This window comes from Ochlerotatus camptorhynchus, unplaced genomic scaffold, assembly GCF_037179485.1.
Source record: "Ochlerotatus camptorhynchus isolate MF236.1 unplaced genomic scaffold, CSIRO-AGI_Acam_v1.1 ptg000091l, whole genome shotgun sequence".
NCBI lineage: Eukaryota > Metazoa > Arthropoda > Insecta > Diptera > Culicidae > Ochlerotatus > Ochlerotatus camptorhynchus.
The window spans coordinates 35,966-52,991 of NW_027040581.1; the positions used below are offsets into that span (position 1 = coordinate 35,966).

General features: G+C 38.9%; 1 protein-coding gene across 1 annotated transcript in view; it reads left to right on the top strand.

Moving 5' to 3' along the window:
* Positions 1-1,204: 1,204 nt before the first annotated feature.
* LOC135698583 (uncharacterized) overlaps positions 1,205-17,026 on the top strand; it is a gene marked incomplete at its 5' end in the record, with an annotated part of 78,233 nt that continues 62,411 nt past the window's right edge. Inside the window, one exon of the mRNA XM_065218630.1 lies at positions 1,205-1,465. Coding sequence (XP_065074702.1) covers positions 1,205-1,465 — 261 coding nt within the window. The remainder of the gene's footprint in view (positions 1,466-17,026) is intronic.

Sequence of the window (17,026 nt, forward strand, 5' to 3'; positions counted from 1 at the left end):
TGAGAAAATCGAAGAGTTGCCAGTCTTCTTGATATGTTGTCTTCGATTTTACTCAACAACCGCCCATTTTCGAAAATTTGAATTATAACTTGATCATTTTGGAGTTAATCCATTCATATGAATATCATTTATGGTGGTAAGCTCCAACCGGTATTGATGAATTTACGCAAAGGTAAAACTGGCCATGCGACACCTAGTTTTCAGATTTGCAATTACAAAACTGATGATGTACTAAAAAATATTCCATACGATTTGACGGGTAGCAAAACGTCATTATCATTTTCCATCTGCTGGTCGACCGTAACGTAAATTCATCAATTATCCTCGGATTAAATCCCGATTAAGAATGTCCGGCTACTTTGTCGACATAAGAGTTTATCAACACGACTCTTAACCACCATTTAGCAGATCATCCAAACAGGGTCGGTATTGAAAGTTAATCCCTAAGAGAAGAGGTGACAATACGGGGGCGAAAATGAACCACTTTTCTGTCAAACGTGAACCAGCTCCTGATCGGCCGATTTCATGTGCGTAAGATAGAGATAGAGATAGATAAAGATAGAGATAGAGATAGAAATAAAAGAGGAAGAAGCCAATTGTCACCTCTTCCTCTTAGGTTAATCCGAGTTGGAGCTTACGGCCATTATTAAATCTGATCTGGGAATACTATTCATAAATGGCGAATCAAAGTAATGCCAAAACTGGTCATGCTACACCTAGTTTTAATATCCACCATTACAAAAATGATGATGTACTAAAAAAAATGTCATGCAATTTGACAGATATCAAAACGTCATTGCCATTTTAACCCACTCGCCTCCTGTGAGTCAATCGTCACTTTGATTCTTCAAATGAGCCCTTCAAATTGATGTGTTTTTAAACAAGGAAAGATGCATTTCTCAAAATCTGGGGAACTACCAACCAAGAAATCAGTTCAGATCATGATTTAACCGCAACTAGTTTACAGCAATTGATTGAAAATGTGACTGAATCAACCGAGAAGAAAGTGTGAAAAAGTGAGAAGAACAAAACCATCTGCAAAAGTGCAAGTGCAGTGGAAATGTCCGATGGACTGAAACCCCTTCCAGCACCCGGTTACTTCAAGCTGGAACCATCATGAACGCGTTACTGCGCCAACAGTAGTAATCCAGCGGGGGGTGAAAACGGCGGCCACGGCCCTCAGCCAGTGTTGCCAGTTGATTGACCACCCATCGGAAGCACCGCCGCCGCTGCCGCCGCCACAGCTAGCAATCTGTGTCTGTATAAACTGTCCGTGTTTTGGTTGCTGAAAACCATCAACATAGGTTGCCCACAGTCGGTGTTGTGGTGCCCACGTGGGGAACCGGCGACCCCGCGACCGCCGAAGCCACCGATATGGCCACCGGAACCGGAACTGCCACTCGAATCGCAGTGGGCCGACGCCGGCGAAGGCTACTGGGCTGACCAGCAGGGGAACAACCCGTGGGTGAGTACCGAATTTGAGTTCCATGTGTGTGTGTGTGTGTGTGTCTGCTATTTGATCTTAATGTTATGGTCCCAGGCACCAAATTGCTTTCCTCTCTCCGGCTGAATGTGATCATTATCTCCTATGGCAGATGGAGAGCGGGGAGGACATTTGTTCGATGGGCTCGTTCCTTTTTCCACCAAATAGTAATCTATTTTACGACCGAAACCGATGTCATCATATTCTGGTCACGTGCACCCATCTTTCCTGGTCCTGGCGGACCTGGTCACGCCTCAAATGATGATAGCCCAACGGACTTTGGTATGGTTGGTTGTAGGTAATGGTCAGTTGGAGCTGGCCGTTCTTTAGCTTCCAGCCGGCTGTTTCTTGTCTTTTCAATGGCCGTCCAGTAAATTATGCGATGGGAAATACTGCTACTCTGGCTGATGATGTTGGCAGAATGGGGAGGCCATTTCAAAGCGAAGGTGATTTACGGGAATGATGTTCAGTGAATAGGATGAAGAAAATTAATAACCGCTTTGATCCTGGGATTAGAGGAGCTAAAAATTAATTCGATGCTATAAATTTGCGTCGAAATAGTGGCTAATAGATTGAAGATTACTCTGCGACGGTGGGCCAAAAAAAAATCAATGTAGACAGAGCTCGTCCTACACTAACAATTGAAGAACTGAATTAGTTCAACAAATCTTCTCCGTATCGTTCTTAATTTCTTTAATGTTCCGTTCCGATTCCCATTGGTGAAGAGCTCATTCTACTAAAGGCGCAATCTAATTGATTGATGGTTTTCATTTTCCACGGACCTGTGCACCGCAAACACCGGAGAAGTAGAAGCCCCGCAGAACAAATAACTCCGGCTACGACTGCGGTGGGTGGTTAGTCGGTATGTGGCACAGTTTTCAGGGTTTCCCAACAAACCCACCCGTCAAAGGCACTCCGGTCCCTCCTTTTCTGTTGCATGGAAGAGTAAACGAACCTAGATAAGCAGATGGAAAATGCCATTGAAGAGATACAGCGGCGACATCTGCTGGCAATTTTGAAGTAAACGCCTAAAGTTATGCAAAAGCTAACCATTTTCTAGCTCACTTCGATTCGTTTTTGGAAAGCAATTGGGTTGTTTAGGGGTATTGAGGTAAATACATATTCGTTATCTACATTAAAAATGGAACTGAAATCCAAAATTTCATCAATTTTGGTACACTGGAACTATTTTAAATAAGTACGATTACATTAGCAAAAATCACCATTTTAGCGCCCCTTGGTGGGACTTTGTATGGGAGTGAGCTGTCAACGAATAGATTTATTGTCAACGATCAAAAATTTAAATCTTGATTTAAAAATCGAAATGAATGTCTACAGGATCGATAAAAATATGCTTGTGCTCAGAAAGCGAAGCTCTATCATATGATGTATAAAAATTGGTATATTTTTCGAAGTTAAACAACCCAATTGGGTTGTTTAACTTCGAAAAATATACCAATTTTTATACATCATATGATAGAGCTTCGCTTTCTGAGCACAAGCATATTTTTATCGATCCTGTAGACATTCATTTCGATTTTTAAATCAAGATTTAAATTTTTGATCGTTGACAATAAATCTATTCGTTGACAGCTCACTCCCATACAAAGTCCCACCAAGGGGCGCTAAAATGGTGATTTTTGCTAATGTAATCGTACTTATTTAAAATAGTTCCAGTGTACCAAAATTGATGAAATTTTGGATTTCAGTTCCATTTTTAATGTAGATAACGAATATGTATTTACCTCAATACCCCTAAACAACCCAATTCCGTTTCATTTTCTGTTTCAATATTAAAAGAAAGTCAGCTCTGTTTGTCTGTGCGTGGTAAACCGAATGCAGTGGAAAGTGCACAACTGTGTTATCGTGCAAATATTTTTTCCCTCCCATTTCTTCTTCCGGGGTTTTTCAACCCTTCTTCCTATAAAATTCTCTTGACAACACGCTTAATAGTTATGTTAAATAAAATCATAAAACTGTGTGCTTTCCAGTTCCACTTTCGATGGGACGCGACATCAACTCAGTACATGGGAACGGGGGTGGGGGGTCGGTTAGATGACAACGCCCGATTCCTCTCCTACGACTTCTTGGAAACAGTTTGTGAAGTTTTTCCTTCTTGTGTTCTACTCCTCCATTTAAACAGTGTTGTTTCTTCCGGGCGGAGTCCCCGATTCGATCTCATGCTCGGCACGGACGATGAGATCGACTCAAAAGTGAGTTGGATCGGACTAAATTTTTCAAAAGGTGGATTTTCCTCGATTTTCCCGAAACAACTTCTCGAGCGTGAAGAAAATGAATCCAAACTCAAATTTGAGTCGGTCTCATTGTCCGTGTGCTTTTGGCATCCTTTTGCGAGACTTGGAAACTCAAAACAACATCATCAACAGCAAGGAAAAACGAGAAATGCACCCTTCTCGTGCATGCAGGACCACTCTACTAGGTACTACTGTAGTGTTTTGGTTTTTGCCGGCGTGGCGTGGCGATAAGAATGCTAGAAGCTGGCTAAGCTTGGTTTGGTTTGCGAGTCAACAATTTATTTTCTAGTGCGTTTTCCAAGCCATTGCCGACTTCGTCATCGTCATCACTGGCAGCAGAAGCTACCCACCGACATCATCATCGTATTGCTTCTTTTGCCTTTGATTGTAGGTGGATACACAAGAGAACAGTGTTGGAACAAGAAAATTGTCGGAGTTCTCCGTTTCCAGCGAGTGAGAAATCAGATCGTCTAATGGACTAGACATGATACTACCGCCGACCGCGACGACAACAAATGGAGGCATGGCTGGAAAACACAGCAGGTACAGGTTCCATTAACCTATTTTCCACTACATTGACAATGCAGTGTAGCGGTTTAAGATGCCCGTGCTTTGCCTGGATTTTAAAGAGTGTATTGAGCAGATCTACGCCAAATGATTAATCGGAAAAACTAGACCTTCTCCGAATTGCATGAAACTTGGCACAATTGTTTGTTAAAATATGGCCATTTCTAATCTTGTAATATTTTCAAAATGGCGTCTTTGGAATTTTTCATAAAATTGTACTACGGAAACGGCACTTCTGATCGAAATTGTTGTAAGCAAAGCTGCAAAATTGTTATCAAACTGCTAGATAGCATTTCCAACCAACTCTGGGGAAACATGTCAGAAGGGTATAACTCGAAACGTAAACAATGACTTTGAACGTTTTTTTTTTTTTTTTTTTTTAACTATTTGTTCCAAATTCAAAATAAATTACATTTCATTTTTAACCTAGGTGCTCCAGTTACTACAGTAACTTACCAGCCTTAATTGTTATGATATATATCTAAGTATTTTTACATTGTTCCTGTCTTGGCAATTCAGTATTTTAAACAGGTTTTTTAAACCTGCATGTCAGTATAACAATTGATAGCTTAAAACTAAATAACTAAAACTAAATCTTATCTAAGTATAAAGGGAATTAATCGTTGCAATTGAGGATTGTAACGATTTTTGCCGGAAATTATTAATTATTTTGTTGGACATTTGTGCTAAAGTCTCAACATTCGAAATTCTATGTACTTCGGTTGTACTGTACCAGGGAGGCAACTTCAAAATCATTTTCAGAATTTTGTTCTGAATCCTTTGAAGTGCTTTTTTCCTGGTAGTGCAACAACTAGACCATATTGGCACAGCGTAAAGCATGGCCGGTCTAAAAACTTGTTTAAATATTAGAAGTTTATTCGTCAGGCAAAGTTTGGATTTCCTGTTTATAAGAGGATACAAACATTTTATATATTTGTTACATTTGGCTTGAATGCCCTCAATGTGATCTTTAAAAGTTAATTTATGGTCAAGTATTAATCCAAGATATTTCACTTGGGTTGACCAGGAAATTGGAACTCCGTTCATAGTGACTATGTGACTACTACTAGGTTTCAAAAAGGAAGCCCTGGGCTTATGTGGAAATATTATAAGTTGAGTTTTGGAAGCGTTGGGAGAAATCTTCCATTTTTGTAAATAAGAAGAGAAAATATCTAAACTTTTCTGAAGTCTGCTGCAAATAACACGGAGACTTCTTCCTTTAGCGGAAATGCCTGTGTCATCAGCGAACAAAGATTTGTGGCAACCCTGAGGCAAATCAGGGAGGTCCGAAGTGAAAATGTTATACAATATAGGCCCAAGAATGCTACCCTGAGGAACTCCTGCTTTAACAGGTAGTCGATTAGATTTGGAATTTTGATAATTTACCTGCAGAGTTCTGTCAGTTAAATAATTTTGAACTAATTTCATAATGTAAAGTGGAAAATTAAACTTTTTCAATTTAGCAATCAAACCTTCATGCCAAACACTGTCGAATGCTTTTTCTATGTCTAGAAGAGCAACTCCAGTTGAGTGGCCTTCAGATTTGTTTGAACGAATTAAATTGGTAACTCTTAAGAGTTGATGAGTAGTTGAATGCCCATGGCGAAATCCAAACTGCTCATCTGCAAAAATTGAGTTCGTATTGATGTGAAGCATCATTCTATTCAAAATTATTTTTTCAAAAAGTTTACTTATTGAAGAAAGCAAACTTATTGGACGGTAGCTAGAAGCTTCAGCTGGATTTTTATCCGGCTTCAAAATTGGAACAACTTTTGCATTTTTCCATTTATCAGGAAAGTATGCCAAATGGAAACATCTGTTAAATAATTTTACCAAGAAAGACAAGGTACTCTCTGGGAGTTTTTTGATGAGGATATAGAAAATTCCATCATCACCTGGAGCTTTCATATTTTGAAACTTTTTAGTTATAGACCTTACTTCGTCCAAATCAGTCCCCCAGGAATCATCAAAAATATTTTCCCGAGAGAAAATATTCAGAAAATCCCGAGCAACCTGATTCTCAATAGGACTAGTAAGACCCAAACTGAAATTATGGGAACTCTCGAATTGCTTAGCAAGTTTCTGAGCTTTTTCCAAATTTGTGATCAAAATTTTACCACCTACTTTAAGCGCTGGAATTGGCTTTTGAGGTTTTTTCAAAATTTTTGTGAGTTTCCAAAAGGGTTTGGAACTCGGGTCTAATTTAGAAACATTATTTTCAAAAGTTTTGTTCCTCAGGGCAGAGAATCGCTTTTTAATTTGTTTTTGCAAATCCCGCCAGATAACTTTCATGGCAGGATCGCGTGTTCTTTGAAATTGTCTCCTACGGACATTTTTAAGACGGATCAAGAGCTGAAGATCATCGTCTATTATAATTGAATCGAATTTAACCTCGCATTTTGGTACTGAGGCAGCTCTTGCTTCAACTATAGAAGTAGTCAGAGATTCAAGAGCATAATTAATTTCATCTTTGGTTTGCAAAGGAATGTTTGGATCGAAGTTATATTCCATAAATGTTCGATATTGCTCCCAATCAGCCCTATGGTAATTGAAAGTAAAGCTGTTGGGATTGGAAATTATTTCTTGGGATATTTCAAAAGTTACTGGAAGGTGATCAGAACCGAAGTCAGCATGGGTAACCAATTGGCTACAAAGATGACATGAATCAGTTAAGACCAAATCAATAGTTGAGGGATTTCTTGCAGAAGAAAAGCATGTTGGGCTGTTTGGATATTGAATAGTGTAATAACCTGCAGAACAATCATCAAACAGAATATTACCATTGGAATTGCTTTGAGCATTATTCCATGAGCGGTGTTTTGCATTAAAATCACCAATAATGAAGAATTTAGACCTATGCCGGGTAAGTTTCTGAAGGTCACCCTTGAGAAAATTCTTTTGCTGGCCTACGCATTGGAATGGCAAATAGGCAGCTATAAACGTAAGTTGTCCAAATTTTGTTTCAACAGAAACTCCCAAAGTTTCAAAAACTTTGGTTTCAAATGAAGAAAGAATTTTATGCTTGATTCGTCTATGAATAATGATGGCAACGCCACCACAGGGTCCATCAAGACGATCATTTCTATAAATCAAGTAATTTGCGTCCTTCTTAACCTTATGGTCAGGTTTAAGGAACGTTTCAGTTATAACGGCAATATGCACGTTATGAACTCTCAAAAAATTAAATAGCTCGTCTTCATTATCTTTAAGAGATCGAGCGTTCCAATTTAAAATGTTTAAAGCTTTAAAATCCATTACTGAATTTTAAAGTCATGACAATATTATTAGCAAATTTTACTCCAGTTTGAATAGCATCAAACATGGAGTTAGATTTAAGCATATCAGAAATCATGTCAATTAATGAATTCTGTAAAAATTCCATTTTAGGGGCAGTAATGCTTCCTAAGTCAAAATTGTCAAAATTTCCGTTAGAACGTTGGTTAGTATTTTGATTTCTACCCGCTGCAATAGCAGCATAGGTAGCTCCATTAACTCGCTGAACATTGTTAGCAGCGAGGGAAGTAGGTTCAGATGAAACATTTGAAGCAGGGGAGATATTTGTACCTACGGGTACGAATGTAGAATTTGTTCCTCGCTGACCGTTGTTAACAGCAGAGGAATTTATACCTGGTCGGAAACGTGGAGCGTTTCCTACCTGACGGTTAGAACGAGATTGTAGGATCGCTTTGCGAGTCTTACATTCCCAAAAATTGGATTTGTGGTTTTCACCACAATTTGAACATTTAAATTTCTTAGGATCTTCCTTCACAGGACAGTCGTCCTTTGCGTGAGAGGAATCACCACAATTCATGCATTTAGGTGGCATGTAGCAATTTTTAGTTCCGTGACCCCATCCCTGGCACTTACGGCACTGGGTGAGGTTTTGGAAATTTCCTCCAGTCTTCCTGAAGTGTTCCCACTTCACTCGGACATGGAGCATAAGGCTAGCTTTTTCTAAGGCCTTAAGGTTGTTTAGTTCACTAGACTTGAAGTGAACTAAATAAAAATCATTAGAAATCCCGTTGCGCGAATCGCCAGGACGGGATTTCATTTTCATTTTGATTACTTGGAGTGGCACAACTCCAAGTAATTTTGCCAGTTCATCTTTGATCTGATCCAGGGATTCACCACTGGGCAGTCCTTTCATGACAACCTTGAACACACGTTCAGTTTTGGTGTCGTAAGTAAAAAATTTGTGCTTCTTCTCAGTAAGATACTTGAGAAGACATTTAAATCCGTCCAAGGTTTCAGCCAATACACGGCATTCACCCCGACGTCCAATTTGTAGTGAAAACTTAACTTTCACGAAATTCAAAAGTTCCATGCGAAGAGCATGGAAATCGGTAGTGGTTATCACAATAGGGGGAATCTTTTCTTTCTTGGCATTAAGCCGGGAAAGTTTACTAGAAATTTTCTTGGATGATGGATCATTCTCATCATCCGTGAGCAAATCAAATTGATTACTCAAATTAATTTCATCAGAAGGGGGGTCAAGAGTTTGCCCCTTTCTTTTGCGTTTAGGCGCCATGGCGGCAGTAAATTTTTATCCAAATCGACTTCCAAGCAGATTACTATAAGAATCTGAAGGATCGAAGAGGAATTTTCCAAATCGATATCCAAGAAGGATTACCTCGGGTAGGGTCCAAACAAGGATCGAAGAGGAATAAGAGGAGTTGAACAAGGTAGAAAATTTTTACAGGTTGAGCACTGAAAAGTGCTGTTTAAATTTGTTGTAGCTTTAGGTAGTAGTAACACTTCCTTAAGCAAAAAGCAAATAGATCCGCACGGCAAGAGAGCACGATGCGGACTGATGACTTTGAACGTTGATTTCTCTTGAATAACCACGTACCTACGGAATCTGACTACACCAGCTCATAGAACAAACATTGCTCTGTCAGATGATTTACTTATAGCGAATTTGTTTATTATTCAGTTCCAACCTGGATCGGATATCAAGATCGGCTCTGCTTGTTTTCTGACAAACGTCAGTTTGATCGTTTGTTTTTAAAACCTACCTCAGGTTCAGGTTCGCACTGACAAAAAGTTCGGTTTCACACTGCTATATTTGTGTAAAATGAAAATAATCATTTTGCATTTGATCCTCAAAATCATCCCCACCAAGATGAAGACGAATATTAACAACGGAGGCAATAATGAACATCCAACCAGCGTTGCCAGGTCATTTTCAGGAAAATCTGGACCAGTTAAAATATAAAATCTGGAAAAATCTGGAATGCTCTAAAAAGTCCTGTTTTTAACATAATGCTATTGAAATGAAACGGATGTGCATTTATCCCGTAAAAATCGGTCAGATTAAACATCTGGAATTTATTTAAAGTACCAGAATGTTTATGAATTACATGTCTAAATAAATTATATAAAGCAAATAACTTGTTAGCATCAAAAAGTTAGGAAAAGTATTGGCACTATGTTTAAAAAAGTTTAAATATCCTTTACACATAATTTCAAATTTGAGTTAAATTTTGGGTAAAATACTGCAGAAAATTTGTTCAAACTGTAACTTTTTTTTAAAGTATGAGAAGCAAAGAATCAAGCAACTTTTATGAAATGGATTTTTTTAATAATAGTCGATGCAGTCCTTACTATTTGATGCAGTACCAGAATATGTAAAATAATCTTGATTATCTTCAAAAATTTTCAACAACATTCAAGGAGTTCTCAGAAAAACTCTCTTGGTACGCATTATCTCTTGTTATCTTTTAGATATCATTCTAATATTCCATAATTTCCTCAAACTGGTTATAATTCCCAAAAATTCGAATTATTTTGTCTCCATTTTCTCCCTTAGAATATTGTTAAAATTTCACTCTTCAGAATGACCGCCACACTCTTTCTTAAAATTTAATTAAAATGAATCTCCCTAGAAACCTTGGAAAGAATTCCATTAGAATTATTCTCACGATTCACATCAGCATACTCATTGTATTCCTCCCAGATTTCCTTACATATGCTCCCAGCAATTCTTTGAATTTGCCATCAACGTTCCTTAAGTATCATCTTAAGAATTTTCTATGATTTCTCTTCCGGGTTATATTTAATTTCTTCACAAAATCGCCAAGCAATTGTCATCAGAGCTATGGAACTCGACTCAGAATAAACTTGAAATCCTCCTATGATTTCACAAGGAATTCACTTCACACTATACTTAAAGTTATGAAATTCTAGGACAATTCAGAATTCGAAAATAATTCATACTGCTAACTCAATATTCACAAGTACTTCAAAAATGCCTTTAATTTTAAATTTAATTCTTAAATTAATTCCTCCAAAATCTCAAAAACATACTTAAAGTCCTGGTAGTTGTCTAGATGCAAAAGCCTTGCTTATTTTTCAAAAGCTCAATTTATTGTAATCCTGGACAGTTTTCGATTTCTCTAAAATAATGAAAATTCCTCCATATTGAAATTTTGATTTTCTTCAACCCATTAACATGCAAACATGTTGTAACAATTCCATGTACGATGTTGCAATAATTTCCAACGTTGATGACCTTTAATAATTAAAGTAGCAATTTTGACTTATTATTTTTGACGTAGGACTACGTCTTTCGGGAAGATGGGGATACAATTTATGAAAAGCGAAAAATGAAATTATGAAAGATTTTGAACGTTAATAACTTAGCTGCCCCTGGACCAATTTCAATTATTTTATCACCAATCGATCAGAAACATTTCTACGCATCGATAACAATGCTCTTGCCTGTTGATTTTCAAATTGAAACGGTTGAAAAAGTGGTAAATGTCAAGCATTGTCCAAAAGCTTCTAAACAACTAACAAATCCACCAATTACGTACATGCATGTGCTGCTTCCCCAACACAGTCATTAGGGAATGGTTCCTAGATGAAACAAGTCGAAGTGACATTCGCCTCCGATCTTCGGGCGTGTACGAATATGGAGGATACAATTTCGGAACATTTGGTTGCCAATTCAGCACCACACGTCTGCTGTTTTTCCTTGGATTTTTTTTTTCATGCACCAATGCTACCCATGCTTGGCATACACAGTTTTGGTCACGAACTGCTCATTTGCTAATAACTTTGCACACAGTTAACGGAACATAGTTCTTTTTGAAGCAGTAGATAGAATAGAGTGTAAGCTTGTTATAGATATGTAAAACTTTAACTGTTTTTGCGTTGTAAAAATGAGGTGAGAAATGCTCACTACACATCTCGGAATTCATATCTATAGCTATAGCCTAATCTATCAATTACTTAAAAGAAAAATAAATTTCAATATCTGAGTGAAGTTATTACCAAATGAGCAGTTGGTGTGTACAACTGTGCATGCCCACTCCTGGACCCTACCTATCGACCCATCAACTCATGAACCGGGAGCCCCGAAGGAAGGTGTGATCAGAGATCTTATGCCTCAGAACTTCCCGGCAGCGTTGACTGGGATTGAACCCAGGTCTGCTGGGACGCTTACCACTACACCACGGGCGCCGCTGCTCTCTGGAGTTGTAATCTTGTAACCAAACTTGGAAGCAGGGGATACTCTATATAAATTTTATTCTAACTCTTTTCTGAAATGAACTTGGTGGCCCTGAAAAGGGCCGTTTTGTTACATTGGTGATAAGTTTTAACCTCCGAAACCGTCCAGAATGCGTCCCTGTCGCTTCAGAGCGTAGACGACATACATGGCCGTGACGGTTTTGCGCTTGGCGTGGAGACAACCAGCTCTGCCGGTACCATATTTTCTCGCTTCCCATTGGCTATATTATATAGCCAATGGGAAGCGAGAAAATATGGTACCGGCAGAGCTGGTTGTCTATATAAGAGGTTGCTATCTACGCTTTAGGCTTAGTTTCGATTCACCCGTTCAACGACAAACAAGCATCAAGTAAGCAAAGGGAAGCAAAGGCTTGGAAAAGGAGGCGCCAAGCGTCATCGGAAGGTTCTGCGTGAAAACATCCAGGGTGTTCCCAAGCCTGCCATCCGTCGTCTGGCTCGACGTGGTTGTGTCAAGCGTCTCCAGTCTGATCTTCGAGGAAACCCGAGATGTGCAGAAGGTATGCGTGATGCCGTCACCTACACTGAACACGCTAAGCGCAAAACCATCACGGCCATGGATGTCGTCTACGCTCTGAAGCGACAAGGACGCACTCTGTACAGTTTCGGAGGTTACAACTTATCACCAACGTAACAAAACTGCCCTTTTCAGGGCTACCAAGTTCATTTCAGTGAAGAGTTAGAATAGAATTTATATAGAGTAACCCATGATTCACCTATTCAATTTGTCACTAAATACATCAAAATGATTAAAAAATCAAATAATTTGTTAGGGAAATAAATTATGTTCTATCTTATCGGTGGGTTAAATTTTTTCCGTTTCACTTTCATTAACTGAGAAACCCTCATCGTATGCATTCTCCTGCTGCGCGACAACTTCGAAAACGTCCGAACCGTAAAAAAATTCGTAGTTCTACGTCAACAATGCGGTTGTGTCTTGTACACCACCCTCCAACTTTTTTTTTTATTAGAGAGTAAATCAATTGCAGTGATGTTTTTAAAGCAATTTGTTTAAAAAATCTGGGAAAATCTGGAAAATATTTAAAAAATCTGGAAATATACGTGGTCTGTCTGTGTATCCAGCAAGACGACTGAAAATCTGGAAAATCCAGATAAATCTGGAATACTGGCAACGCTGAATCCAACCATGAATGAAAAAAAAATGTTGAACTTGATTATACGATACTCAGAGGTTGCCTTGATCAAGAGAATGTTGTGTGTGTGTGTGTGTACAATTTAACCCTCACTGTCCGACAGTGTTATTATGGAAGAAAACTGCTTTTTATTACCCTTAAATTAAAGCAGGTTTAGTCCGGGAGTTAGAAGGTGTTAGCACTATTGCAGCTCCAGTGACCCATTTCAGAATGCCTGGTAATTCACGACCACTTCGAGGTCACTTTTACTTACAATAAGCCCCGCATGTTCACTCTACCTTTATCAAATGGATAATGGTATCATAAAGACACTTCCAGATTCAAAAAATATTATTTCCAAATCTGGCACGTATATAGTTTTGAAATTTGTTCAACTGTATTAAATCGATTTGAATGGACATTTCTTATCAATTTTGTTTCGAATACGTCTTGATTCATCCTGTCGCAAAAAAGCCATACAGGAGACGGATTCTTCATCGCCTTTAACTGGTTTAGCGCATTGGTCACAGGCGGAAGTCATGCTGACTCAGTTTCCAAAAGTGTTTTAGAAACAGCGGTGGAGATGCTCTAATACGCAAGGAGGAATTGGATTCTCAAGATCGCCCAATGCTAGATAGTATATACACTACAATATGTCTGATTGGATAACTTTTTCACTGTTTTCACAACACAAAATATGCTCTAATTAGACGATTATCGCAACGAACTGCACTTTCCACTAACAACCAGTACAATATTACAGGTATACCGAACGGAAAAAAAAAACGAATAACGATAGCCCGTGTGATAAAAAATCGACAAATTTAGTAGCGCACAATCACGACGATGTGAATAACAACAACTCTGATACCGAACTCTTGATCAACACTGTAACTGGAAAGTACCCATTAATGGGTGAAAAAGTGCCCATTTCGCGGTAAAGTAGGTAAACTCATAAAATGGGTAAAACGTATTTACCCACTAATGGGTAAAGAGCTTATACGTCAAATCATGGGGTACTTTTTACCCATTTCCAGAATGCATTGTTTTCCGTAACTGGGTAAAAAGTACCCAATTTTTTATATATATTGATGGGACTTAATCTGAAATTTGAGAATTAGCAATAATTTTAAAATCAATCAATAAAATGGAAACTACAGATTACTGAACTTGGTTTTTATTGAACATCATTGCAATAATTTATGAAAACAACGATGAAACCAAACGATTGACTATCTGACGGGTGCTGGTCGTTGTGATTCCATAACATATGGGGGCTTATTACGGATGTCACTTCACGGTGAAAACTTGTCACTTGTCGTCACGGTGAAGTGATTACCATTTGATTTGTACGGCAATCACGGCTCTTATTATGAGTATCACTTCCTTATCACCGTGTAGTGACACCCGTAATAAGGCCCATGATCTCGATGAAATCAATAATTTTCTGCACTTCTGCTGGCGGACGATGTTGAAAACAGTGAACACTTTAAATAGAGTGTCCAGCGCGCGGATGGAGTCAATTCCACCGTGGATGAGTTGAGCGTCAACGTAAATGAAGTAATTGTTGCCGTTGAAAATCAGATGGGGCGCCACATCAACGTTAGCATCGGCAACATACTTCATTAATTCCAGGCAACATACTTCATTAATTGTTCTTGTAAAGGTGTTTCAGCATCCTGCAAAAAAAAAATGAACGTCTTTGTTAACAAAAGCAAAATCTAGTGTAATGGATTTATTACCGTGATACATCGAATTATCGGAGCCGCTAGTTTTGCTTCGAAGTCTGTAGACTCCTCCAAGGAAGATTTCCACATATTTATCACTTTTTGTACTAAAACGGAACAAAGGCACTCGACAAGGCACACCAAGTATGCCAGCAACGTTACGGAGCAACAAAGATATTTTTCACCCAATATAGGGTAAAAATGTACTTATTTTTGATGCCTGACAGGTTTCGGAAATGGGTGAAAAAGTACCCATTATTTGAAATTTTCATTTACGCATTTTTTGACAGCTCCATACACTACCACAAATTGGGTACTTTTTCACCCATTTATGGGTACTCACCAGTTACAGTGAAGAGAATGTTGTTATGTCAAAATTCAGATTCATGGAAGTAGTTGGTCTATCTGTTAAGGTTGTCTTTATTTTCAGCTATGTTGGGTGTAGAATAAATGATTTTTATCAGCACTGCCCGCATAAACGCGAACCATAAATTGACCTTACGTAAAATGGTTAAAAATTGTTTATAATCCCTGCTAAACTTTAACTGAAATGGTTATGGAACTTTACATGAACGTTTAATGATAAAGTTTCAACCTTATGTATTATGGTTTTTTGGAACTGGACCTTACAAATAATGGGTTGTTAAGAACCATTATCATTCCAAATTCTTGTTTTCTCCATACATTTTCAGAAAGAGAACTATATAAGAACGTTTTTACTTATGATTTGAGAACATTAATGGTAAAGGTTATGGTAGTCAGTAAGGTCCATTAATGGTTTTGTATTATCGCTCATCTTTACGTGGAATATATCGTGAATTGGTAATCAGTAATTTACAGGCAACCAATTCGCGATATATTCCACATAAAGTTGATCGATGTTACAAAACCATTCGTGGACCTTATTGACTACCATAACCATTACCGTTAAAGTTCTCAAACCATAAGTGAAAACGTTCTAATATAGTTCTCTTTCCGAAAATGTATGGAGAAAACAAGAATTTGGAACGGTAATGGTTCTTAACAACCCATTATTTGTAAGGTCCAGTTCCAAAAAACCATAATACATAAGGTTGAAACTTTATCATTAAACGTTCATGTAAAGTTCCATAACTATTTCAGTTAAAGTTTAGCAGGGATTATAAACAATTTTTAACCATTTTAGGTAAGGTCAATTTATGGTTCGCGTTCATGCGGGTGGGTTTACATCCATCGAAGGCAGACTTGCATCAAATGCATAAAGAATCAGGATCCACCGACGGCTGTATGGCACGGTTGTTTTTCGGTTGTTCGTAGCTGCATTTCTGTCGAGTAGAACATGGCATTCATTTGTCACCGTAGCTCGATTGCTTCGGCGACTGTTCCTGCTTCCGAAAAGAAGTCATCGACATAAAAATCCTCACCTAATTTCACGCGGAATCGCTCCGAAGGATATTCTCGAGAACGACTCATGGTGGCATGGGCCCACCTGGCTAGAGGATCCTCCTGAAGAATGGCCGAAAGGAGCTGGAAACCAACCAAGGAAGATTTAGAACGACGACGAAATATGTTGGTTTGCGTTTCGTTGATGGAAAGAGCATTCGTTTCGGATTACTTAGTGAAGTTCTCATCGTTTACTAGGCTAATTCGCACAACAGCTTACAGGTTTTCTATCCGCTACCGAGCTTAACCTAGCCGAATGTGCGATCATCCGGAAGGTGCAAGCGGAATCATTCTTGGAGGAGATCAAGCATCTATCATCAGGCTCTCCCGTTCGTCGTAATTCTCCCTTGCGATGGTTTAACCCTCGAATCGATGAAAACGGTATCAGTCAGTCAGTCAGTCAGTCAGTCAGTCAGTCAGTCAGTCAGTCAGTCAGTCAGTCAGTCAGTCAGTCAGTCAGTCAGTCAGTCAGTCAGTCAGTCAGTCAGTCAGTCAGTCAGTCAGTCAGTCAGTCAGTCAGTCAGTCAGTCAGTCAGTCAGTCAGTCAGTCAGTCAGTCAGTCAGTCAGTCAGTCAGTCAGTCAGTCAGTCAGTCAGTCAGTCAGTCAGTCAGTCAGTCAGTCAGTCAGTCAGTCAGTCAGTCAGTCAGTCAGTCAGTCAGTCAGTCAGTCAGTCAGTCAGTCAGTCAGTCAGTCAGTCAGTCAGTCAGTCAGTCAGTCAGTCAGTCAGTCAGTCAGTCAGTCAGTCAGTCAGTCAGTCAGTCAGTCAGTCAGTCAGTCAGTCAGTCAGTCAGTCAGTCAGTCAGTCAGTCAGTCAGTCAGTCAGTCAGTCAGTCAGTCAGTCAGTCAGTCAGTCAGTCAGTCAGTCAGTCAGTCAGTCAGTCAGTCAGTCAGTCAGTCAGTCAGTCAGT